At 44.1% G+C, this 27,437-nt stretch overlaps 1 protein-coding gene across 1 annotated transcript in view; it reads right to left on the reverse strand.

The window, feature by feature from the left end:
• Positions 1-184: 184 nt before the first annotated feature.
• The window catches only part of SHCBP1 (SHC binding and spindle associated 1), a 45,014-nt gene continuing 17,761 nt past the window's right edge, over positions 185-27,437 (reverse strand). The window contains exons 6-13 of the mRNA XM_087728571.1: positions 24,390-24,623; positions 22,420-22,588; positions 19,990-20,110; positions 9,716-9,847; positions 5,443-5,561; positions 4,120-4,206; positions 1,911-2,043; positions 185-826 (exon numbers count right to left, since the gene is read on the reverse strand). Coding sequence (XP_087584697.1) covers positions 516-826; positions 1,911-2,043; positions 4,120-4,206; positions 5,443-5,561; positions 9,716-9,847; positions 19,990-20,110; positions 22,420-22,588; positions 24,390-24,623 — 1,306 coding nt within the window. The 3' untranslated portion in view covers positions 185-515. The remainder of the gene's footprint in view (positions 827-1,910; positions 2,044-4,119; positions 4,207-5,442; positions 5,562-9,715; positions 9,848-19,989; positions 20,111-22,419; positions 22,589-24,389; positions 24,624-27,437) is intronic.

The raw sequence follows: 27,437 nt of genomic DNA on the forward strand, positions 1-27,437 counted from the left end.
CAAAAACAAAATAAACAGCTTCCCGCACACCAAATCAACCGGACAAGTAATGCAAAAGGACAATTTTGCTAAATATAAAGGTTTACTCAACGTAGCTGAAACTGACCCACAGCCATTACTCAAACAACAAATGTTCATTTTATCTGCAGTCACGAGGTAGGAGGGTAGTGCCAACAATCTCCCTATCTACGTACAGAGCTTTATTTTATTTTTAAAACGAGGTGATTGATGTTAGATATAAATAGCATAATAATAAACGGAGACACAGAGCCAATAAGGATGACGCTTCTCCCTTTGGGAAAGTCGTCGGAGAGCTTTCGACTCTCAAGCTATGGCTTCAAAACTGTGAAGCACACACCCACTGCTGAAAAGAACACAGTGAAGCAGAAAAGATAAATCAGATTTAAATATTAAAAAAAAAAAAACAGGGGTCAAGGGAGTTTTAGCTATTCTGGAAAGCATCAGTGCTTAGCTGCTGGTTATTCCTATCGGGTTGATAACACAATTTCGGAAAATCAATAAAGGAAGATTCCAAAACACCCTTTCCCGTTGCGCTTGAACTGGTTGCCCAAGATGGACACAAGCATCTGTTGAGACATCTGGCTGTCTGCCTCTGGGATCTCCAACTGGCTCAGTCTCTTTTGGCACAGCTGGTTCTTCTTCAGCAAGGTGGCCCAAAGCTCCTTTGATATCTGAAAATTGTCTTCCTCGTCATTGACGTCATTGTCTCTTCCGTAAGGATCCGCTTCCCCGCAATCCAATCCAGGAGGACCTTCGCAGTTCTCGGTGGGGGCACCTTCGGCAGACGGGCTCTCTTTCGTTTGTCCTAAAATCAGAAACAGCGACGCCAAATCGATTTTACAAGCTTAATTGTCCGGGTTTCACAGCATTTGACTTAATCTACAATAGGTTCGTTTATCACATCAGTGGGCCATTATATGTTTTGATTGGCTCTGATTTGGTGCATTGGGGAACCGAACCGTTGCCGTATGAAAACACCGGCTTAGGCTACATTGCAATCTGTACCATGCACCGTGCTCTTTCTGCAGGCTTAATGGCAATTCTGATGGATTTGTTCTGATCGAGGCTTCCCAAGAGCATGAAGCAAATTCCTTGTCCTGGCAAAAAACCCTTTTATTAATTTCCTGTGAATTCTGCTCATTCACATCCAGCAAAGTCTTTCAAGGGAGGATTTACGATCACAGACCTCATCTGGCTTGGAGAGCTGCCAGGCCGATCTCTGCAAAACTTGGCAAGGAGTCTCAGAGAGTCACCAACCAATGAAGCGAATTGTCTCCTGCCAACTCCACTCCCCTTTTGCTCCTCTTTTATTTCCTCTGGGAGGGGCCATTCATCATCCACTTGTGCCCTTACTTCCAAGTCAACCCATGTTCTTTAGCTGTTCCCTTCATCTGGAACTCTGCGTATGCGCACACTGGGAACAGGCTCCAGCTGTTCTTCCGCCTCATTGATGTCTCACTCTGAAGGCAGCTGATAACCAGCTCTGGCCGACTCTCTACCTCCAACCCAGAGCCCACATCAGAGCCTTCTCCAGACTCCAGGACTGGCCCATGTTCCTCCCCAATCTCCTCACTGTCCGAATCTGCTGCCAGCTCTGCTGGCCACTGGTGGGCCACAATAGGATTTCTCTTTTAATGACCCTATAGTGCCTTGCATCGGGGTGCAGTCGAAGCGACTGAATGGAGCTGAGCATTTGCTGGCCGGATGCCCTTCCTGATGCCTAGACAGAGCTCACAGCAGATATTTTTCCCTTTGTGCCCAGAGAGAGAAATATTTCCCGCTACCAAGGATCGAACTCACAGCCTCCTGATTGTGAGGTGAGGGCTCCACCTCTAGACCACCATGCTGCTCATTTGCCAGTACTGTAAGTAACATCGATAAAACCATACCTGATGTGCTTTCTGGCGTGACCTCACTAGCCTCTTTAGGTTTCACCAGCACCACACCGTAGCCTTCATTATTGTGTATCACGTTGTTCTTCATGGTTATCTTGGGAACGTCAAAATGCTCATCCAAAAAGTTCTAAAAGCCGAGGTAGAGTTGCATGAGATCCACCCAGTTCAACAATTCTGAGAAGACTATTTTACAACTTATTTGACGATGGAAAGCCAAAGGCCCACATGTAATGACGTCATGGAAAGGAAAGAACCCATAACAAAAGCTAGGCTATTCCCCATTCTCCCAACATCTGCCATCCAGATGTTAACCAGAAGTACAAGAAAGCAGCATCTGGAGTCCTCCTCCTAAATCCCTAATCAGTTTTACCGTATTATTCAATGTTGTTTTACCAAATCTGGACAGAAGAGATCCGTGATGTAATCCTAGCTTGATCATGGAGGTTTCTTGAGTGACCTTGGAACAATCTCTCTCTTCCTCCTCTCCCTTTCTCTCTTCCTCTATCTTCCCCTCTCTCTTTTTCTTTCTCTCTTCTACATCTAAGAGCCAAGGTGGCGCAGTGGTTAAATGCAGCACTGCAGGCTACTGCTAGATCAGCTGGTCAGCGGTTCAAATCTCACCGGCTCAGGGTTGACTCAGCCTTCCATCCTTCCGAGGTGGGTAAAATGAGGACCCAGATTGTTGGGGGCAATATGCTGACTCTCTGTAAACCGCTTAGAGAGGCCTGAAAGGTCTATGAAGCGGTATATAAGTCTACTGCTATTGCTATTGCTATTGCTACCCTCTCTTTCTTTCTTTCTCTCTTTCTCTTCCCCCTCTCCTCTCTCTATTCCTTTCCTTCTCTCTCTCTTTTCGCCATCTTTTTCTCTCTCTTGCTCTCTTCCCTCCTCCCTCTCTCTTTATCTCTTCCTCTATCTTCCCCCCTCTCTTTCTCTCTCTCTCCCTCCTCTCCCTTTCTCTCTCTCTTCCTCTATCTTCCCCTCTCATTTTCTCTTTCTCTCTCTTCTACCTTCTCTTCCTTTCTTTCTCTCTCTTTCCCCTCTCCTCTCTCTCTATTCCTTTCCTTCTCTCTCTCTCTCCATTTCTCTCTCTCTTTTCCCCATCTCCCTTTTTCTCTCTCTTGTCCCCCTCCCTTTCTCTCTTTCTCTCTTCCTCTATCTTCCCCTCTCTCTTTTTCTCTTTCTCTCTCTTCTACTCTCTCTTCCTTTCTCTTTCTCTTCCCCCTCTCCTCTCTCTCTATTCCTTTCCTTTTCTCTCTCTCTTTTCCCCATCTCACTTTCTCTCTATCTCTCTCTTCCCCCCTCCCTTTCTCTCTCTTCCTCTATCTTCCCCTCTCATTTTCTCTTTCTCTCTCTTCTACCCTCTCCTCCTTTCTTTCTCTCTTTCTCTTCCCCATCTCCTCTCTCTCTATTCCTTTCCTTCTCTCTCTCTCTCCCTTTCTCTCTCTCTTTTCCCCATCTCCCTTTCTCTCTCTCTTTCTCTCGTCCCCCTCCCTTTCTCTCTCTTTATCTCTTCCTCTATCTTCTCCTCCCTCTTTTTCTCTTTCCCTCTCTTCTACCCCTCTTCCTTTCTTTCTCTTTCTCTTCCCCCTCTCCTCTCTCTCTGTTCCTTTCCTTTTCTCTCTCTCTCTCCCTTTCTCTCTCTCTTTTCTCCATCTCCCTTTCTCTCTCTCTTTCTCTCTTCCCCCCTCCCTTTCTCTCTCTTTTTCTCTTTCTCTCTCTTCTACCCTCTCTTCCTTTCTTTCTCTATTTCTCGAGGACAAAGGGAGGAGAGATTCACCAAACACACTCTTTTGAGCTCAAAAATTCTTATCTTCCTACCAGTGGATTCCCCACCCCCTTGCTTTTAGGTAAAGAAGCGTAGAGTACTTTTAAACTGCGCAATGAATATCCAATCAATTCTCATTCGTGGAATTTTTGCAACGATTCCATTTTCAGTTTGCCATGCTTCCTTCCCACTCTGCAGCAGAAGTGATCGAACTGAGGGCCCCGTAAAAGAGTTGCTACACGATGGGGGGAAAAAAACCCCCCACAAATGTTTTATTCCACAAAGGGAACAAAATGCAACGACATCGGTTGTTTGGAAAGGAGCCAATTTGCTACGCTTCCATTCGTGGTTCTCTGCACTTTAAAAAAATAATAATAAATTCCTCAAGCACAGTGTATTTCCTTTAAGGTACTCAGCTCTTAAGCTAGAACGTACCTTGATCAGGATTCCTTCTTTACAATGGTGTAGCCCATTCCCCATCAAAATGCAGGTGCTGCCTGGGTAGATTTCGATCCCAGCTCCCTGAAATTGAAGAGGAGAAGAAACGGTTCAGAAGCAGGTCGAAAATAGGAGAGACCATGTCCCAAAAGGGGATTTTTCGAGAGGCAGTTGGAAACCTTCTTTTGTTCTTCCTCTGAAGAGACTTCGTTTCTTCTGAAGAAGCTTCTGTTCTGATCTAGGCTTCCCCAGCAGCACGAAGCCGAGTCCTCGTCCCGATAAACCCCTTTTATTTAATTTACAGTGAATTCCTCTCCAGCAAATTCTTTCCTCTCCCACAGTTTTGCAAGATAGTTCGCAATTACCGACCTCTATCAGGCTTGGAGAGTGGCCAGGCTGATATCTTTCAGGCGCCGCAATACTTGGCAAGAATGAACTAATTGTCTCCTGCAAACACCCCTCCCCTTTCGCTCCTCTTTTATTGCCTTTGGGAAGGGCCATTCACCATCCACCTGTGGCTTTACTGCCTTTCAGAGGAGGAGTTACGGTCACAGACCTTATCTGGTTTGGAGAGCTGAGAGGCCGATAGGAGAGTCAGGAACCAATTAACAGAACGAATTGTCTCCTGCAAACTCCACTCCCTTTTCGCTCCTCTTTTATTCCCTTTGGGAAGGGCCATTCACCATCCACTTGTGGCTTTACTGCCTTTCAGAGGAGGCGTTACGGTCACAGACCTTATCTGGTTTGGAGAGCTGAGAGGCCGATAGGAGAGTCAGGAACCAATTAACAGAACTAATTGTCTCCTGCAAACTCCACTCCCTTTTCGCTCCTCTTTTATTCCCTTTGGGAGGGGCCATTCATCGCCTGGCCTTACTCCCAAGTCCCTGTTCTTTAGCTGTTCCCTTCGTCTGGCAACTCTGCACATGCGCACACTGGGAACAGGCTCCAGCTGTTCGTCTGCCTCACTGATGTCCGACTCCGAAAGCAGCTGTGGGACGGCCCTGGCCCCAGCTCTGCCTCCCACGCAGAGCCGTCCCCAGACTCTAGGACTGGCCCATGTTCTTCTCCAACCTCCTCACTTTCAGAATCTGCTGCCAGCTCTGCTGGCCACTGGTGGGCCACAATAGGATTTCTCTTTTAATGACCCTATAGTGCCTTGCATCGGGGTGCAGTCGAAGCGACTGAATGGAGCTGAGCATTTGCTGGCCGGATGCCCTTCCTAATGCCTACCCAGCGCTCACAGCAGATATTTTTCCCTCCGCTGGCCGCTAGTGGGCCACAACAGAAGGACAACTAACAAATGAAAACATCCCTTCCTACCTTCGCCCCATACAGATCGGAGTTCTTCATGAAGAACTCGGCAGATGTTCGGATGGTAATTCCAGTGGTTTCACACTGCAACACACAGTTTTCCAGAGTCGTCCTCCCTTGATGAACACCTGCAAAAACACATCCGGCTCTTGAATTTGTGGACGCATAAACAAGACTTAAAAGACAAAAAATCTCCCGGTGAGCATAAACAAGGAATTCCGAAATGCTTCAGCAAAACATCTTTGTCAGGTACCTCAATTCATTCTTAAGTCAACAGAGGCTGATTGGCACAAACACAGCCATCCATTGGATGATTGGTCTCAACACACAAAGCCCCAGGTGCGTTTTGAGTCGCACAAGCCGGTAGTAGGCAGGTTCTTTTGTGGATGACACAGGCTTTGATTAAAAATCAATGAGCGCAATCATTCCTTGATGATAAAAGTAGCAATCAACACACGGGCTTTCGTATGAAGTCTCGTTTGAAGAAACGGACCAAGGGTTATTCTAAACTAGTCAGTTAAAAAGAAAAATCTTTGAACTGTTGGATTGCTACTCCCCAAATCTTTAATCTGCATGAGGTTGGTTGCCCAACGGTTTGAGGAACACGAAGCGTTCTGACCTAGGCTTCCGGATAAAGCATAAATCACAATCTTAGTCCCCCAAACTCTCTTTTATTTATACAGCTGAAAATTATGGTCATTAACAGTCAGCAAGGCTTCACAAACAGTCTGTGAAGGTTCCGACAGATGTCTGCTCGAGTTGCAACAATCTGTCAGGGGAATGTTGATAAACACCCACCTTTATCTCCCTGGGAATGCTGCCAGAGACCTAACTCCCAAATGCAGAGCAAGGCCAAACTTAACACAGAGTCAAACAGAACTTTTCAAAGCTTGAACCAACTATGAACTAATTGCTTCCTGCAAAAGCTCATGTCCATTTCGCTCCTCGTTTATGTCTTATGGGCCAATCACCTCCAAGCCTTAATCCCAAGTCGACTATGTTTGCTTAATTGTTCTCGTGACCCGACAAAAGCGCGCCGACAAACCGCATCGCTAAAACCGCGACATCATCAACGTGCCGACAACGGCGTGTCGACAGAAGCGCGATTTAAGTTAAGGTAAGGGTTAGGATTAGGTTTAGGGTTAGCGTTAGGGTTAGCGTTAGGGTTAGATTTAGGTTTACAGCGCGCTTCTGTTGGTGCGCTGTTGTCAGCGCGATTCAGCACTCATTCGTCGGTGCATTTTAGAACTCGCGGTTTTGTCACCGCGGTTTAGTCGGGCGCGCTTTTGTCGGTCGCCCTTTTGTCCGTGAACCAATTGTTCTTGCCTTCTGGCAGCTCTGCACATGTGCACACTAAGAACAGGCTCCCGTTGTTCTTCTGCCTCTCTGATGTCAGACTCCGGAGGCTCCAGAGGCAGCAAATAACTACCAGATGGCCTTGGTCCCCCTCTCTGCCTCCAACGCAGAGCCCTCGTCCCAGCCTTCCCCAGACTCCAGGACTGGCCCATGTTCCACCCCAACCTCCTCACTGTCCGACTCCGCTGCCAGATCTGCTAGCCGCTGGCAGACTACAACACAAAGATGGGAAAAGGAACCCTTGAGAATGAAGAAGCATTTCGTGGAGAAGTTTTAGACCAGTTCTGATTTTCGCGCATCAAAATGCAGACGCTCATATTAAACACTTACTTTTTTTAAAAAAGACACAATGTATAAATTTACTCTGTTAAAGAATATATTAGGGACAAGCAATTAATAACTTTCTTTCAAGAGTGGCTCAAGCACCCCCTCCCCTATTTTTTTATTTTTTATTTTTTTGGTGAGTGAATATATTTTCACATAAAAGGTGCTGAAATTATCTTGCTAGCCCATGGAGCATTTGTTATTCAAATCCACATCTCAGATGATGAAGTGTTAATTATCACCTTCTTCAAAAGGCAGAGGGACACAGCTAACGAAAATTCATCAAATTCAAGAGGGGGGGGGGAAGAGGGAGAAAAGAGGACATGAGAAGTGGCAAGTCCCCATTAGGAAACAGTCTTGAAGGAAAACTTTGAACGTCGAACATAGCAATAGCAGTAGACTTATATACCGCTTCATAGGCCTTTCAGGCCTCTCTAAGCGGTTTACAGAGAGTCAGCATATTGCCCCCAACAATCTGGGTCCTCATTTTACCCACCTCGGAAGGATGGAAGGCTGAGTCAACCCTGAGCCGGTGAGATTTGAACCGCTGACCTGCTGATCTAGCAGTAGCCTGCAGTGCTGCATTTAACCACTGCGCCACCATTAAGGAAACTCATCCCGTTTGTCTGTTTTAGCAAGACGGACAAAACCAATATCATTACCGTCTTTCGCCAAAAATAAGACAGAGTCTTGTTTTGATTTGACCCCCGAAATAAGCGCTTGGCCTTATTTTCGGGGAGGTCTTATTATTTTTGAGGTGCGGAAGGCGGCCAGCGTGGTCACCTCATGGCTGCTGCTGTGTTGCAATATTTTCGGGGAGGGCTTATTTTCAGGGGAGGGCTTATTTTAGCGCATGCACTCAAAAGCCCGATTGGGCTTGTTATCCAGGGAGGTCTTATTTTCAGGGAAACAGAGTAACAAGAAAAAAATATGAATGGGAAAAGGGGAATACAATAAAATTAGAACAATGGATACCCCATGTTGTGGCTCAGCAGGAGCTTTTGGGAGCTGCTCTGACAGCGAGGGGCCCTATGAGTCAGGCCTGGAGGAGGTGGAGGGCCCTGGACAGGGTTCTGTCTCCGAGCAGGGCTCAGAGAGACTAGTTGGCCCCCAGGTAATGGCTGAGCCTTGGATCAGTGAGAGAGGCTGACACAGAAACCTCCTGTGAGTTGTTTCGGGATGCACGCAGGAGAAGGGCTGACTGACATAAGGAACAATTGAGGACTCACAGGAGATGATAACGAGCAGCTGTTGCTCGTTAGGATCTCCTCCTGTGGATAAAAGACTGATGGTGCCACGCCCTGGTTGCAGACGTCAACGTTCCATTTCTGTTCTAATCAACGTTCTCCGTTCGTGTGCAACCATCGAGAAAAGCACTTGGATAAGTGACTTGATTTATATAATCCTGTTTTGTAGTAGTCTATGAGTGAGGACTTTTGCCAGAGCATTTATCTGTGCTTATTTTGGGCTCGCAGCCAGCAAGAGCCGGGAACTGATAAAAACATTCCTTTGAACGTTCTGTTTGGCTTTCGTTTCTGAACGGACAAGGTGGGGGGTCAGAACACCTCAAAGCTGTTAATTCTGAATATTATAATCAAGAAGCAGGTGCTACGCAACGGATGCGATCCTCAAATATATTTCTCTATGGAGTCCTTGATTTTCTCTAGCTGTTGGCTTGCAGGTGCTTTGTTACCTGAGTAGGTGACACCATTGGTTGCAAACGAACAACCAAGCTCATAGAACATCAAGGGCTCCACAGTTCAACCCTGAGTTAAATATATCATCTACCATTGGAATAGTTCTCTGTATACAAAACAAAGACTGCATTTAAACAACTGGACTAGTTTTGAAAATTAACTACTAGCAAATGCATTCCTACAATACAGCAATAGCACTTGGACTTATATATCACTTCACAGTGCTTTACAGCCTTCTCTAAGCGGTTTACAGAGTCAGCCTATTGTCCCCCAATAATCTGGGTCCTCATTTCACTGACCTCAGAAGGAAGGAAGGCTGAATCAACCTTGAGTAGATCAGGATCAAACTGCTGGCAGTGGGCAGAATCAGCCTGTAATACTGCATTCTAACCATTGAACCACCACAGAAGGAAGGGGAAGGGAAGGGAAGGAGGGAGGAAGGAATACCAATAGACTTATATACCGCTTCACAGTACTTTTACAGCCCTCTCTAAGCGGTTTACAAAGTCAGCATATTGCCCCCAACAATCTAGGTCCGCATTTTATGTCCAAGAGCTATTGTTATTACCCTTCCTTCCTTGCTTGCTTCCTTCCTTCCACCCATCCATCCATGGTGCACAGTGGTTGGAATGCAGTATTGCAGGCTGACTCTGCCCACTGCCAGCAGTTCAATCCTGACCGGCTCAAGGTTTCATCTTTCCGAGATCGGTAAAATGAGGACCCAGATTGTTAGGGGCAGTATGCTGACTCTGTAAACTGCTTAGAAAGGGCTGTAAAGCACAGGGAAGCGGTATATAAGTCTAAGGGCTCTTGCTATCAGACACACCGTTGAATCTCGGAGCATCCATTGGTTGTATGTGCCTCATTTGATTTGGGAAGTCAGCAGGCCAGCTCAAGATACTCACTCAGAATGCCTTTCTCCGCATCGTGTTGGATGAGCTTCAGGTTAGAGATTTTCACATCCTTTCCGGTACATTCAACGAAAGCATGTGCCTTCCCTTGCTTTTCTATCACGATGTCATCCGGCAGTCCATAACCTTGGCAAAAAAAATAAAAACAATATAAAAAGAGTGGGCATCTTTTTGTAGGTTAGATCTCCGGAGACAGTAGATCCTTCCCTAGAGAAACGCTCAGAAATAAACTCTTGTTATTCTGTCCAAAATCATGATGATGCATTACACACAATGACTCGGTTTTAAAGAAGTTGCAGCCAATTAATTTCTTTTCACCCAAAAGTTCAGGGAGCACGGTTACAATTTCCAAGTGTATTGGAACCTGTATTCTTGACTAAACAAGCAACTCTCCCTCGTCACTCCATGCTTATGTAGGATAGAAAAGACATATTCTCTAGTTCTATAATCCCATCATGTTCATCAACCAGGAATTATTCTAAACACTGATCATCGGTCGTTGTATTCTTCTAGAAAAATACATTGACCAGGATTCGAATCATAATTCTATCCATTTGCATTATAAAGAACAGTCTGCTATATTCAATGGCCTCATCTATATGTATAAAAGCCAAGTACCACCCACTCATCACGAAATCTCCAGAACTGTAAAGCCTACAAACTTGAAATTTGACACGTATGTTCCTCTTGGGTTCTAGGTGCTCGCTAAGAAAGGATTTTTTGAAATGACAATAGCAATAGCAATAGCAGTTAGACTTATATACCGCTTCATAGGGCTTTCAGCCCTCTCTAAGCGGTTTACAGAGTCAGCATATCGCCCCCACAGTCTGGGTCCTCATTTCACCCACCTCGGAAGGATGGAAGGCTGAGTCAACCTTGAGCCGGTGAGATTAGAACCGCTGAACTGCAGATAACAGTCAGCTGAAGTGGCCCGCAGTACTGCACCCTAATCACTGCGCCACCTCGGCTCATGACCATCTGATCATTAGTATTTCTTAGACAATAATTAACACGCTGATGCTAAGGAGTTCTACTCCCCCTCCCCACCTGAAAAGAACTCTGTTCCAACTGCCTGTTGCCTCACATTCCATTACCTCAGATCAAACTGGCAAACGTTCCACTCCTTCACTCAGGAGGGGTCTGGGGCTCCTTAAAGTACTAAATGTCGGTACCTCACCAAAATGTCTACGCCTTCCACCTATGGAACTGCTTCCGGACTCAAAGAAGCGGGAGCGATATTCCCTTACGTGTTTCAATCACCGATCACCACTGAGCCAACGGATTGTGAACCAAATTTCTCCTGCATAGCCCGATCACGTAGTTTCATCACGAAGCACGGGTGTCCGGCTAGTATGTCCATATAGGGTTTCCCGAGCAGTGGGACAGCAGGTTTCCTGAGCAGGGAGTTGGACTAGAAGACCTCCAGGGTCGCTTCCAACTCTTGTTATTCTGTCCAAAATCATGGTCGTGCATTACACACAATGACTCAGTTTTAAAGAAGTTGCAGTCAATTAATTTCTTTTCACCCAAAAGTATTGGAACCTGTATTCTTGACTAAACAAGCAACTCTCCCTAATCTGCACAACATCACTTATCTACTTAAAGCATTGTTTTTAAGGGAGGTACTGTTTTGTACCACTTAGGAATGTTAAAAGGGCTACAGGTCCCTTGAATCAGCTTTCGTTCAAATTGATATTCTCCAGACGAGGCCAGGTACGCGCTCACACCATCTCCAACTATAACGCAGTACACCTTGAAGGTACACACCGGCTTAAAGATAATCCCTCCAAACAAATAAGGTAAGATGAGCTGGGGTGGGGGGAAGATACCTTTTAAAGAAGCAAGATTCTTTTTCCTGGGCTCCCTCAATGGCCCTGCAATCCCAGGAAAACACAGATAAGGCGGTGCCAACAGGCCGTGATAAGGCACTTCTGAGACCCCGCAGGCATGTTGATGGAATCTCCTTACCTCAATGCATATGTTTTCCTAGGACTGCAGGGCCCAACTGCAGAGGGGTGGCGCAGTGGTTAGGGTGCAGTACTGCAGGCCACTTCAGCTGACTGTTATCTGCAGTTCAGCGGTTGAAATCTCACCGGCTCAAGGTTGACTCAGCCTCCCATCCTTCCGAGGTGGGTGAAATGAGGACCCAGACTGTGGGGGCGATATGCTGACTCTGTAAACCGCTTAGAGAGGGCTGAAAGCCCTATGAAGCGGTATATAAGTCTAACTGCTATTGCTATTGCTATCTGCAAGGGCAGGAAAAGACACATCTCTTCATTAAGGAAGCGCCCCAGAAACGACATGCATACCTTGGCCACTCTAAAGCAGTGGTCACCAACCAGTGGTTCGTAGACCACTGGTGGTCCGTGAGAAAATTTTGGTGGTCCAGAGAAAAATTATTTGCATTTTTCTATATTGCACTAAATCAGGGGTCCTCAAACTACGGCCGCTGGGACGGATACATGCAGTGAACGCTTGTGTTGCTGCAGAGAGTCTCCCCCTTCGGGGTCTTTTTGTATGGGTCAGAGGGGAGGAGAAATTCCAACTCGGGGTCTGCTTCAGCCTCCTGGTGCAGGGCTTTGGGTGAAGGCTGGAGGGAAGTGCCAAGTGCAGAGAAGAGCAACAAAGAGGATTAGGGGACTGGAGACTAAAACATGTGAAGAACGGTTGCAGGAACTGGGTATGTCTTAGTTTAATGAAAAGAAGGACCAGGGGAGACATGATAGCAGTCTTCCAATATCTCAGGGGCTGCCACAAAGAAGAGAGAGTCAAACTATCCTCCAAAGAACCTCAGGGTAGAACAAGAAGCAATGGGTGGAAACTAATCAAGGAGAGAAGCAACTTAGAACCGAGGAGAAATTTCTTGACAGTGAGAACAATTAATTAATGGAAGAACTTGCCTCCAGAAGTTGTGAATGCTCCAACACTAGAAGTTTTTAAGATGTTGGATAACCAACTGCCTGAAGTGGTATATGGTTTCCTGCCTAGGCAGGGGGTTGGACTAGAAGACCTCCAAGGTCCCTTCCAACTCTGTCCTGTTATTCTATTCTATTCTTCTAATAAATAAATATGTGAATGTTATGCAATGGGAGACCACAGTATTCCTTCTAGTTTAAGACTAATTTTTCTTTCCATTATCTTGAAATGGACCGAACTGAGTGTTTTTCCTGACAAAGCATCTATTTGATCCCACTGTCACACCATATCACGATTCAGATCTTCTATTTATAAACCTCTACATCATTTAAAAGGAAAGCTCTCCTGTTTTCTCAGACTTAGGTAAGTCTTTAAAACCACTGCTTTTTTTTTTTAAAGAGCAAGGCTAAGTTAACTCAGTTATCCGCTATTGTTTACTCCAAACCACTTAAAAGAAATTTATGAGCATGTAAATCTTTTATGGCCCGTCACTAGCATAACGACATGGCAACCAGGAATACAGATACTATCAGCGTCATGGCATATATTTTTCTGTTTTTTTAAGCATCTCCAAACTCAAGAGATGGATCGAATGAAGAGGTGCATCATAAAGCTATCAACTTTTTTTAAAAAAATGTTTGAGGCGCCTTGTAAGAGCTAGGATTTAATTAAGGTGAGACATGCACACGGGTCCCTGATAAGAGAGCAGGTAAAATATTTCAGGTGTGAAATATGTGGAATGGTCATTTGAAATATTTCAAGCTTTGTAATTTGTAAGTTTATTTATAGGCCGCCCTTTTCCCTGAGGGGACTCAGGGCGGCTTACAACTTGTGGGGAAGGGAATACAGACAGTGACATATAAAAACAATACATAATTAAAAATAGAAACAACATTCATCATTCGGGTGGGGACGAATTACAATCTTTAACCCCAGGCCTGAACGGATAGCCAGATCTTGAGGGCTGTGCGGAAGGTCTGGAGGGTGGTGAGGGTACGAATCTCCACGGGGAGATCGTTCCAAAGGGTCGGAGCTACTACTGAAAAGGCTCTCCTCCGCGTAGTTGCCAGTCGACACTGCCCCATCTTTCAAGAGCAAGAGCCCTTAGACTTATATACTTCAGTGTTTTGCAGCCCTCTCTAAGTGGCTTACACAGAAACAGCCTATTGCCCCCAACAATCTGGGTCCTCATCTTACCGACCTCAGCAAGGTCTTTCAAGGGAGGATTTACAGTCACAGACCTTATCTGGCTTGGAGAGCTGACAGGCCGACATCTGCAAAACTTGGCAAGGAGTCTCGGAGAGTCACGAACCAATGAAGCGAACTAATTGTCTCCTGCAAACTCCACTCCCCTTTCGCTCCCCTTTTATTTCCTCTGGGAGGGGCCATTCATCGTCCACCTGTGGCCTCACTCCCAAGTTGGCCCTTGCTCCTTAGCGGTTCCCTTCGTCTGGCAACTCTGTGCATGCGCACATCGGGGAACAGGCTCCAGCTGTTCGTCTGCCTCACTGATGTCTGACTCTGAAGGCAGCTGATAACTGGCCTATGGCTCTGTCCCCCTCTCTGCCTCCAACACAGAGCCCTCATCAGAGCCTTCCCCAGACTCCAGGACTGGCCCAGGTTCCTCCCCAACCTCCTCACTGTCCAAATCTGCTGCCAGCTCTGCCGGGGGGGGGGGGGCACAACATATACCTCCTGCATCATTAACCTTCACAGCGAGTAGCATCTACCCATTCAAAGTGTCTGCCCATTCAAATCATCACTGGGCTTCTAACTGCTTCCGTGACTTTCAACAGGGGCTCCCGCAAAAGGCAGGGAGTCTTCCCGAACTCTTGATCAGTCACTGCATCGACTCCGTGAATAAACTTGACCCGGGTTTCCGTTGTTGAAGAGCTTCAGGCTCCAGAATGGCCTAGCGGCACTTTTAATGTGCTTTGCTCCCGTCCGCCTGACCTCTCCGAGGGGAATGCGATTTGTCACTGATACCACCTCGTGTGCCCAAACCAGCTTATCCCTCACCCCTGCCGATAAATGAAATTTATTGCAACGCCGTCTCCTGCAGGGGTTCGGCAGGCTGGCATGGATATTTGCATAAATCAAACGTCAGAGAGGAGGAAGGGGGGGGGGGATCATCATAAAAATCAACAATGTAAAAACGGGGGGGGGGGGAGGAAAAGGAAAGATGACTGGCAGAGGGAAGGGGGGGAATTTAGAGCCCAAACAGCAGGAAATTAAAAAAAAAACCTCCTCTTCGGTTCTTATTTTCTATTACTGAGTTTTGACAAGATAAAGAATGAACCTTCAACAAAAGCTGAAAGCCGCGAGAATCTAAGAAGAGCAATAGACATGCCGATCATGTTAACAATGAATGGCAGACCTCACCTTCTTTCTGCAGACAGAATAAGGGAGCTCGGCCTTCCCCAGTTTCTTTTTAAAAAGATCTAAGATATGGGGTGTTAAAAACAACAGGGTGTAACCTTCCAGCTCTATTCTATTCTATCCGAGTCTATCCTGTTTTGTTCTGTTCTGTATTCTATTCTCTATTCTATTTTCTATTCTACTTTTCTTTTATTCTATTCTATTCTGTTCTGTTCTCTATTCTATTCTATTCTCTATTCTATTTTCTATTCTATTCTGTTCTCTATTCTATTCTATTCTTCTCTCTTCTCTCTTCTATTTATTCTATTCTGTTCTCTGTTTTATTCTGTTCTCTATTCTATTCTTTATTCTCTTCTATTCTATTCTCTATTCTATTTTCTCTTCTCTATTCTATTCTGTTCTCTATTCTCTTCTATTCTTCTCTCTTCTATTTATTCTATTCTATTTATTCTATTCTGTTCTCTATTTTATTCTGTTCCCTATTCTATTCTCTATTCTCTATTCTATTCTATTCTCTATTCTATTTTCTCTTCTCTATTCTCTTCTTCTCCCTTCTCTCTTCTATTTATTCTATTCTATTTATTCTATTCTGTTCTCTATTTTATTCTGTTCTCTATTCTATTCTTTATTCTATTCTCTATTCTATTTTCTCTTCTCTATTCTCTTCTATTCTTCTCTCTTCTCTCTTCTATTTATTCTATTCTGTTCTCTATTTTAGAGAGCCGAGGTGGCGCAGTGGTTAAATGCAGCACTGCAGGCTACTGCTAGATCAGCAGTTCAGCGGTTCAAATCTCACCGGCTCAGGGTTGACTCAGCCTTCCATCCTTCCGAGGTGGGTAAAATGAGGACCCGGATTGTTGGGGGCAATATGCTGACTCTCTGTAAACCGCTTAGAGAGGGCTGAAAGCCCTATGAAGCGGTATATAAGTCTACTGCTATTGCTATTGCTATTCTATTCTGTTCTCTATTCTATTCTCTATTCTATTCTATTCTCTATTCTATTTTCTCTTCTCTATTCTATTCTTCTCTCTTCTCTCTTCTATTCTATTTATTCTATTCTTTTCTCTATTTTATTCTGTTCTCTATTCTGTTCTCTATTCTATTCTATACTATTCTTTTCTCTTTTCTCTTCTATTTATTCTATTCTATTCTGTTCTGTTCTCTATTTTATTCTGTTCTCTATTCTATTATCTACTATTCTTTTCTCTTCTCTATTCTATTTATTCTATTCTATTCTGTTCTCTATTTTATTCTGTATTCTATTCTCACACATTCAGGATCTGAAGCCTTTTTGCCTTTAAATCGGAAACACTGCACAGCGTTACTGGAAAGCTTTCTGTGGTCTAGGATTCTAGACAATATTTTGCTGTGAGAGAACCTAAAAATAGGCACTTAATACCTAATTGTAGAATTCTCTCCTGGTTCATTAAGGTTTGCCTGAAGCCTGGCACTTTTTTGGCCCCAACTAAAGATCATCTAATCATGGTTGGGCTGCTTTTTAACTGATTTGGCATTCTCTCTGTATTATAGACACTAAGCCGTTAACGATATTCAGCACATCTTTCTTATATGTTTTTGTTTGTTTGCCTATAAGCATTTATGCGGCCATCCATCTCACAGTGATGTATGAAAAGTAAAACCAAAAGTGAAAATTAAACCAACAATTCAGATAACAAACGTCTAAAGCTGGAAAAAAGATAATAATTCCCATCTTACAAGAGAAATAACCAACAATGAAATCAATCATCCAACAGAACTCACTTAACCTCCTGGCCCAAATGTTTTTAGTGAATGTGTCCCTTAGCTTAACAATACATTTTAAACCCTCGCTTTTTAATTTATTCCCATTTTCTTTAAATTGTTCCCTGATTTGGATTTATTTTTAAGGAAGAAAACTGGGATATTTTTTTTTTAAAAAAAAACAGCAATTAAGCAACCTTTCATGAGCTCATCAAGGAAATACACCTTCAGAAACGCTAGACAATTAATTATAGACAATTGGTGGGTGCTGCCAATTAAATAATAGAATATGGAAGGCTAGGGGGAAAAAAGGAATTTAATGATATTAAAAAGTTTGATCGGCACAAAATTGGCCTTGCAGTTAAGAGTGTTATCCAGAGGTGGTATTCTGCCGATTCGCACTAGTTCGGGCCAATCGGTAGTGACGGGGGCACTAGGCTCCGCCCACCCACCCTGACATCATCACGGACCTTCTGCACATGCGCAGAAGGTTCTGTGCATGTCCAGACGTGCCCCATGTGCTCCAGCTCCCGAACCGGTAGCGAAGATTTTTTTTTTTTAATTGGTGGTGTAGCCATTTATTATTTGTTCACTAAGATTACAAAGATTAACAAATAAATCTGAACATTTAAGGTTTTTTTTTTAAGCTGGCCAATTCCAAAACACACACATACTTCTGCTTTCAAACAGGGAAAAGAGCTGATTTTGACATTTGGAAGAGAATAATCCAGCAATGAAACTCAACTGAACTGATAAAAAAAAAATTACAACCTGAACACAAAAGAATATAACGAAGCTTTTACCTGTTTAAACCTGAACCTCATGCCTAAAATCAAAATGCCACAAAATGTATTAGGTTCCAACAATTCCTTCATAACTAAGAAAGTGACAAAAACTTTTCACGTCATGCACGACAGAAACCATCTACCCGTGACCCAACTTCGATCCAAAGTTTCTATTGCACTTCAGAAAATTACATTTTATTTTAGGATTGACAGTCATGTGCTAGTTGTAAGGTAAAAAAGGCCATTTTATGGCCTGGAAACGCCCCACACTTGATCTTAAGAGCCAAGGTGGCGCAGTGGTTAAATGCAGCACTGCAGGCTACTGCTAGATCAGCAGGTCAGCGGTTCAAATCTCACCGGCTCAGGGTTGACTCAGCCTTCCATCCTTCCGAGGTGGGTAAAATGAGGACCCAGATTGTTGGGGGCAATATGCTGACTCTCTGTAAACCGCTTAGAGAGGCCTGAAAGCCCTATGAAGCGGTATATAAGTCTACTGCTATATTGCTATTGATCTTCTGACTTTCTGTCATGTGTAAAGTTACACATTAACCACATATAAAAACTGGCAGCTGGGTTTCCAAAGACACCAATGTACTTCCGCTATTTATATCATTTAAAGGGCACACAGCACTAAGGTCATTTTCCTGACTTAATCTGTTAAGAGGTAGCGAAGATTAAGAGGATATCATGCATGGTTTTATCCCACCTTACATTCAGAATCTCCAAATCTGAAATTCCCAGGATAACTGCACTATGGTGTCAAAATAAAAAAAGTCATTTCGGGATTCAAACAGACCACCGACATAAAATAAGAGGTTCATTTACATTCATACTTAGAATTGCTGTAAAAGAATATCTGAATTTGTTTATTTCTATTTCCTTCTTTGCTTCCTACACTTCTCTTATTTTTTTCCTAACTCTTCCTTTTTTTAAAAATCCTACATTAATAGTCCTTGTTCAATTGTATCTTTCATCTTAAAATATATAGGAGTATACATTCGTGTATATACATATGAACTCAAATGGGACATCCAGCAGAGATATAAAGACCCGAGGTGGCGCAGTGGTGAGAGTGCAGTACTGCAGGCTACTTCAGCTGACTGCTAGCTGCAGTTCGGCGGTTCAAATCTCACCAGGTTCAAGATTGACTCAGCCTTCCATCCTTCCGAGGTGGGTAAAATGAGGACCCAGATTGTTGGGGGCAAAAGGCTGACTCTGCAAACCACTTAGAAGGGCTGTAAAGCACTATGAAGCGGTGTATAAGTCTAAGTGCTATTGCTGTAACTATAAATGAGGGAGGTGAAAATTTTAACACTGCACATTTGGAATAAAAATCATTGGAATAGTACCATTTAGGACTATCCATGGGGATGTGGCAACCGTCGTAAGTGTGAAAAACAGTCGTACGCCACTTTTTTTCAGTGCCATTGTAACTTTGAACGGTCACTAAATCAACTGTTGTAAGTTGAGGATTCTCTGTTCTTGCCTCTTTAAACTGAGACCTCCATCTAGTTACTCTTAAATTGCAAAGATGTTAACTGTGAGAGGGATCCTGGAGTCCTAGTGGACAACCACTTAAATAGGAGCCAGCTGTGGGCAGCAGCTGCCAAAAAAGCCAACACAGTTCTAGGCTGCATAAACAGAGGGACAGAATCAAGATCACATGGAGTGTTAATACCACTTTATAAGGCCTTGGTAAGGCCACACTTGGAATTCTGCATCCAGTTCTGGTCACCACAATATAAAAAGATGTTGAGATTCTGGAAAGAGTGCAGAGAAGAGCAGCAAAGAAGATTAGAGGGCAGGAGGCTAAAACATATGAAGAATGGTTGCTGGAACTGGGTATATCAGGTTTGATGAAAAGAAGGACATGGGGAGACATGATAGTACCAATATTTTAGAGGCTGCCACAAAGAAGAGGGAGTCAAGCTATTCTCCAAGGCACCTGAGGGCAGGACAAGAAGCAATGGGTGGAAACTAATCAAGGAGAAAAGCAACCTAGAACTAAAGGAGAAATTTCCTGGCAGTTAGAACAATTAATCAGTGGAACAACTTGCCTCCAGAAGTTGTGAATGCCCCAACACTGGAAGTCTTTAAGAAGATGTTGGATAGCCATTTGTCTGAAACGGTGTAGGGCAGGAGTGCCAAACTCACATCGTCACGGCAGCCTCACGTGACATATTGGGACTTTTTTCCCCCTTTTCCAAACCAGGTGTGGGCGTGGCCAGCACCTACTGCATCCGGTCCGTGGGCTGGGAGTTTGACAGCCCTGGTGTAGGGTTTCCTGCTTGAGCAGGGGGGGTTGGACTAGAAGACCTCCAAGGTCCCTTCCAGCTCTGTTATTCCGAGTATGTGTGGTGGGGCAATCCTCCCATCCAGGCAAAAGGGATTTCTCCCTCTTTAAGAGAAGAAAGTTACAAATAGACCAGTCGTCACTGAAATACTCACCTTCTAGTGCCACAGAATCAGCGATCGGCAATGCCCCTTCAACAATGTAATGGCCGGGACAAATGATGACCCGGTCTCCTTCGTAGCAAGCATTCAAAGCAGACTGCGGGTCGTTGTGGAACTAAGAAAGAACACACGGAATAATGAAAGCTGGCAAACCCAACATTGTGGGCCGATGTGTATCACAAAAGCAGAAAAAAGCAGACAGGAACAACAGCCACAGAACGAACTTGGATTCAGGGTGAGATGAAAGCTAATAGAATTCAGATAAGATTATCCTCCCCCTTAATTTGTTTCACTGCACCCAATCCTTAATATAGATGATAGATAGATGATAGATAGATAGATAGATAGATAGATAGATAGATAGATAGATAGATAGATAGATGAGAGAGAGAGAGAGAGAGAGAGAGAGAGAGAGAGAGAGAAAGATAGATAGATAGATAGATAGATAGATAGATAGATAGATAGATAGATAGATAGATAGATAGATAGAGATAGATAGATAGATAGATAGATAGATAGAGATAGAGATAGATAGATAGATAGATAGATAGATAGATAGATAGATAGATAGATAGATAGATAGAGATAGATAGATAGATAGATAGATAGATAGAGATGGATAGATAGATATAGATAGATAGATAGAAATAGAGAGAGAGAGAGAGAGAGAGAGAGAGAGAGAGAGAGAAAGACATATAGATAGAATAGATAGACAGACAGACAGACAGACAGACAGATAAGATAGATATAGAGAGATATAGAGATAGATAGATAGATAGATAGATAGATAGATAGATAGATAGATAGATAGATAGATATAGAGAGATATAGAGAGATATAGATAGATAGTCAGAGAGAGAGAGAGAGAGAGAGAGAGAGAGAGAGAGAGAGAGAGAGAGAGAGATGTATGTATGTATGTATTTAAAATGTTTATATGTCCATCCATCTTAGAAACAACTCTGGGTAGTTTGCAACCAATAAAAACATGATAAAAACAACAGAAACGGTGTAAAAAAAAGTCCAGCTGGGGAGATTAGCCGGATCTGGAATCTACACCTAAAACTTAGAAAAGGCTGTGGATGGATTTGCAGGTTCAGCAACCTTTTTTTAGATAAAGGTAAAGGTTCCACTCGCACATACTGTGTGTTCTAATCATTCCCGACTCTAGGGGGCAGTGCTCATTTCCGTTTCAAAGCCGAAGAGCCAGCGCTGTCCGAAGACATCTCTGTGGTCATGTGGCCAGCATGACTAAACACCGAAGGTGCACGGAACGCTGTTACCTTCCCACCAAAGGTGGTTCATATTTTTCTACTCGCATTTTTTACATGCTTTCGAACTGTTTGGTTGTCAGAAGCTGGGACACGTAACGGGAGCTCACTCCGTTACACAGCACTAGGGATTCAAACCGCTGAACTGCCGACCTTTCTGATCGACAAGCTCAGCGTCTTAGCCACCGAGCCACCACATCCCTTTTTTTTTTAGATAGAGCACGAAAAAGACCAGACCTTGTATGGAAAATGTTCTGGCACAGCAAAAATAGCTGTCATGTACCCTAAACTCTTCAGATTGCTAACTCGATACTTGCTGAAAATCTTAAGATGACAATAATAAGTCATGATTACATTTGAGAGTTAGAACACAGAGATGAGTCACAATTAATTCCTGGACACTCTTGTTTACAGCTTAATGCAATCATGCTTCTTCCCCTTTGGTGAATCAGCTATTTTAGTTTATTTTTTAGTTTGCTCTTATTTCTCTTTTTCCATAATGTTTCGTTTGTGATCCTGTTCGCTGTACCTGGCTGGTTAACAACCTTAAATATAGCTTGACAGCTGCTATAAAAAGAGCCTAGGCATAACCCTGGGACTGATTATTTTTTATTAAATAAATGGTTTTATTGGTGTCTACAGAAAACTGAGATATTGGGAATTTGGTAGAATTTGAGTGATACTTAAAATCTTAAAATATTGGTGATCTAACAGGGATCAATAAACACATGGTAAGACATGTAATTGACGTTCAAATATATATTTGGAGAAAGTCATAAAGAATCATTAAGAGAGAAGAATACTGTTTAAAGATAAAAAAGATGAATATGGAAGAACCCCAATATGTGGGGGGAGGTGGAGTATAAATTGGGAAAATAGTATTATACACGTTGATATATAAAAGAATGTTTTATAATTAAAATGAGTTTGCTAAGGTTAGAAGTTGGAAGACGAAAACTATACATATGCAGTTGTATTATTATTGTTAGCGCTGTGTAAAAACGTATAAAAACCCTGTCATTACACCGTCCACAAAATATGTTAACGAAAAACTGCAAATAAAACATTAAGGGAAAAAAAGAACCCAGGAAGTGCTATCTAGCCAACTTCTAAAGAGAAGAGAAGATCCATCCAGAAATAATTTAACCAAGCCCACCTGGATTTCAATTTCTTCGTTGAAATGTTCCGGAGAGAGTTTGTCCCTGAACAGACACTGTAGGAAACTCGACTGGATCGTAGCACAGACAACGTGGGTGATGGTGATATTAGAAGAACGGGCTCCTTTTGACTTGAGCCCAGCGTGCTTCTTATAACCAAAGACATATCTAAAACAAAACAGAAAACAAAAAAAAACAAGCAATTAGGTAAGGAGAACCAGTTGGGTCTAGTGGTTAAGACACCAGGCTAGAAAGGAGAATTCTGGGAATTGAAGTCCACAAATCTTAAAAGCTGCCAAGGTTGGACACCCCTGGCTTATACTATAATTGATGTGACCTTAACATGTTTCCTGCTCCAGAGTCAGAAATGCCCTTTGTTCATGCCCTCGTCATCTCAAGACTGTATTACTGTAACGCGCTGTATATGGGGCTGCCCCTGAAGAGTGTTCGAAGACTGCAGTTGGTCCAGAATGCAGCCGCGCGAGCGATATTGGGTGTACCTAGATACACCCACGTTACACCCATCCTCCGCGAGCTGCACTGGCTCCCCATTGGTCTCCGGACGCGCTTCAAGGTGCTAGTCGTTACTTTTCAAGCCCTACATGGTTTAGGACCTGGCTACCTGAGAGACCGCCTCCTGCCACTTACCTCCCAACGACCAATAAGATCGCACAGGTTGGGCCTCCTCCAGGTACCGTCGACCGGACAATGCCAGCTGGCAGCTCCCCGGGGGAGAGCCTTCTCTGTAGCTGCGCCAGCCCTGTGGAACGATCTACCCGTAGAGATCCGGATCCTTACTACCCTCCCAGCCTTCCGCAAAGCCACCAAGTCCTGGCTGTTCCGGCAGGCCTGGGGCTGTTGATCAATATCCAGCCCCATTCAGACAGAATGGATGATGTGTAATTTTAATAATTGTATCTTTTATCTTAAATTTTTAAATGTTTTTTTTTATCTTGCCTGTAAACCGCCCAGAGTCCCAAGGGAGTGGGCAGCATACAAATTTTATTAAATTGAAATTGAAATTGAAAAATTCTCATACACTTGGTTGCAGGAATTTGGCTAGGTCTAGTTTAATGAAAAGAAGGACTACGGGAGACATGATAGCAGCCTTCCAATATCTCAGGGGTTGCCACAAAGAAGAGGGAATCAAGCTATTCTCCAAAGCACCTGAGGGCAGGACAAGAAGCAATGGGTGGAAACTAATCAAGGAGAGAAGCAACTTAGAACTGAGGAGAAATTTCCTGACAGTGGGAACAATTAATCAGCGGAACAACTTGCCTCCAGAAGTTGTGAATGCCCCAACACTGGAAGTCTTTAAGAAGATGTTGGATAACCATTTGTCTGAAGTGGTGTAGGGTTTCCTGCCTAAGCAGGGGGTTGGACTAGAAGACCTCCAAGCTCCCTTCCAACTCTGTTCTGTTATTCTGTTCTATTCTATTCTAATCAAGGAGAGAACCAACCTAGAACTAAGGAGAAATTTCCTGACAGTGAGAACAATTAATCAGTGGAACAGAAGTTTCCTCCAGAAGTTGTAAGTGCTCCATCAATGGAGGCTTTTAAGAAGAGACTGGACAACCACTTGTCTGAAATGGTAAAGGGTCTCCTGCTTGAGCAGGGGGGTTGGACTAGAAGACCTCCAAGGTCCCTTCCAACTCTGTTATTCTATTATTCTGTTACAATAACTCCAAAAATTGCAGCTGTTAAAATCGCAGGTGGACCATTTCTGATTTCCCCCTGACAGTTACTTTTAACGGAGGGGATTAAATCCATTAATTGCCATCAAATATTTAACCTATAATCAGCTTTGGCCCCCGAAGACCAAAGTAAGCAAACAAAATTATTCCACAAAAGAATTTAAACCAAGGGGATTGGGGAGGGGAGGGAGAGGAATAGACTTCCCGGCATTAAAGTCTGCAGGCAGAATACATTCTTTGTTCCAGAGTTTTAAGCCGTTAAATATTTGCTTTACCTGAATAGAAGGTTTTCCATCATTGTCAGCTTCTGTTTCAGGTTCTCGATCTGCTCGTAGAGTTTCATCCCTTCCGCCACGCAGACGTTGTCTTTTTCAGAGTCGGAATCGCAGGCCGAGAGGTTGTTCCTCAGGACTTGGAACTTGCGGTAGAGTTCCTCGCACTGAGAAAGGCGGCTGTGATAGTCGGACACCAGAGCTGGTGAGACACGGTCTTCCATGATGTCGTAATACCTAGAAGGGGAAGCGATTGGAAGATGGAATGATATTTACGCTGCAAATATTCCTGACGTCTTGTGCAGCAACCCCTGAATTTAAAAAGCCTACTGTCAGGGTTCCGACCGATGCCCTCATTAAATCATGAGCCTCGAGCCAAGCTTCAAAAGAAATCCCGTTATTTATTAGGAGCTTCTTCATGTCGGCCCGGACCAAGTGAAGCCAACTCTGACCTCACTTAAATTGTGCCTTGGCTCTGATCCTGTTCCCCCCACCCCCAAGGTGTGTCATCAGTCACATTCCCCAAGGAAGCAATTTCGTGGGTTCTATAAGTCACTCCCTCCGGCCATTGTGGATAACCACAGAGATGGCCTTGACAAGATGGCTGGAATGTGCTTTTGTTTTTCACTGAAGTGTGATTCCCTCACTGCAGCTGCGAGGCTCGGTTCCCCATCCTAGTTGCTTATGGCAACTCGAGAGCAGGTCCAGAATGCTTTGCGAACTGACATCTATACGTTTATTTATTTATTTGTATCTCCCCTTCGTTGCTTTTACAAATAACCCAAGGAAGCCATCATCCCACCATCTCTGGTGATTGACCCAAAGTCAACAAGCCCAGTTTTCACGTCTAAGGCAGAACTAGAACTCCCTGACTCTTGGTGATTGGGTCCAGTGACACAGTCATTTGCTAAGTGACTGGGGCAGAGGGGGGTTGCTGCTGGTTCAGCCCGGATCGGACGAACCAGTAGTAGCAGCGGTGGGAGGCTCTGTCCACCCAGCCGGATGCTTCTGCACATACACACAAGTGTCGCGCGCGCAACCCCGCACCCAAACAAGTAGTAAAAAATTTGGCAACCCACCACTGGACTGGGGAGGGAGGGAGGGAGGAGGGGGTTGCTAGTCTCTGCATCTCATTCAGATAAATCCCCCCCCCCCGTCCTCTTGGGGCTGATAGTTTGACAGATTACTTAAGCAGTTGATTAGAACCCTCTGTCAGGCCTGCAGTTATATTCCTTTTTTGAATTTTGGCCTGCCACACTGTCTCTTATTATGCTGTTTCATTAGTATAGTTGATGGGAGGGGGGAATAGACAGGAGTAGGATTGTGGAATGTATTGTTATCATTCTTTTCTAGAAGCCAAGGTCATCTTTTGTTCTCCGCACTTTTCATTCATTCATTCATTTATTTCATTTGTATGCCGCCCTTTTCCCCGAAGGGGACTCAGGGCGGCTCACAAGTTGAGCAAGGGAAGGGGGATACAAACAGTTTAACACCAACACAAAACAATACATAATTTAAAAGCACAACAATCATACCATTCGAGATAGGGGCAACGGTTGTTTAGCCCCAGGCCTGTCGGAACAGCCAGGTTTTAAGGGCTTTGCGGAAGGCCTGGAGGGTGGTGAGGGTGCGAATCTCCACGGGGAGATTTTACACCTGATCGGAAGCAGCTGGGTGTGGACGCCAGCGTGGAAGAAGAAGATTGGACCAGGTGATGGATTGTGGATGTGGGGACAAGATCATGAACTTTTAACTCGGTGGAATTCTGATGTCATTTCTAGTATTGGGATTCCATAGCATAATGCCAAGATGTCTGATTTATTAAATTGGAACTTTAAGGATAGTTTTGCCTTGGTCTCTGATTTAATTCTACATGATACTTGGAACGCTGACACCCTCCCAGCAGATGCTGCCTGAAACTGACGAGATTTTAATCGTTTCACACTGCAGGCTTGTTATTGTTGTGGTTGCAAATGGGAGCCTGGTTTGGAAAAGGAATATTCCGTTACCATTTATTATCCTTGCATTTGTCACTATCCGAGGCAGCCGATAAACAAGGACTTCCCGCATTTCACACATCTGCGCCAGACCGCAAGACCCAGAGAGAGAGAGCCTCTGCTTTCAAAAGCAATTAGGCCAATTCATGGGGAAAAACAATCGTAAGGGTTCCTCATTAAGCGTGCGAGCTAATGCAACCTCCGTGTTCTGAGCCAGTGCACCTTTGCACACCCGGGCCTTCCAGCAGCCCAGGATTGTAGATCAGAAGTGGACAACCTGTAGCCTCTGGCTGGATTTCAAAAGCTCGTTGCAATCAATTAGCGCCGAGCTTTTGCCAAAAGCAACGTGTCTTTTTTTGCAGTGGTACACTTGCCTAAAGGTAGGAGAGGAAACATATTCCACAAAGACAGAAGGACCGAATACAAATTGCTGCTGTGCAATGTTTGGGAGAGAGGGAGGGAAGGGAGGAGAGAGAAGAAGGGGGTAAGAGAGAATGAGAAAGAGAGAGAGAGACACAAAGGAAGAGAAAAGAGAAAGAGAGAGCGAAAGGAAGAGAAAGAGAGGAGAGAGAAGGGAGAGGGGAAAGAGAGAGGGGGAAGAGAGAGGAAGAGAGAGGGGAAGAAAGAGAGAAAGGAAGAGAGAGGAGAGAGAAAAAGAAAGAGAGAAGGAAAGGAGGAGAGGGGGAAGAGAAAGAGAAAAAGAGAGAGGAAGAAAGAGAGAAAGGAAGAGAAAGAGAGGAGAGAGAAGGGAGAGGGGAAAGAGAGAAGGGGGAAGGGAGGAAAAGAGAGTGGAAGAAAGAGAAAGAGAAAAAGAGAGAAAGGAAGAGATGTAGAGGAGAGAGAAAGAGAGAAAAAGAAAGGGAGAAGGAAAGGAGGAGAGGGGGAAGAGAAAGAGAAAAAGAGAGAGGAAGAGAGGAAGGAAGGGAGAAAGGAAGAGAGAGGGGGAAGAGAGAAGGGAGAGGGGAAAGAGGAGAGAAAAAGAGAGAGGAAAAGAGAGAGGAAGAAAGAGAAAAAGAGAGAAAGGAAGAGATGTAGAGGAGAGAGAAAGAGAGAA

This window comes from Thamnophis sirtalis, unplaced genomic scaffold (genome assembly GCF_051295495.1).
Source record: "Thamnophis sirtalis isolate CommonGarterSnake01/CBP01778 unplaced genomic scaffold, rThaSir2_p1.2 scaffold_14, whole genome shotgun sequence".
Taxonomy (NCBI): domain Eukaryota; kingdom Metazoa; phylum Chordata; class Lepidosauria; order Squamata; family Natricidae; genus Thamnophis; species Thamnophis sirtalis.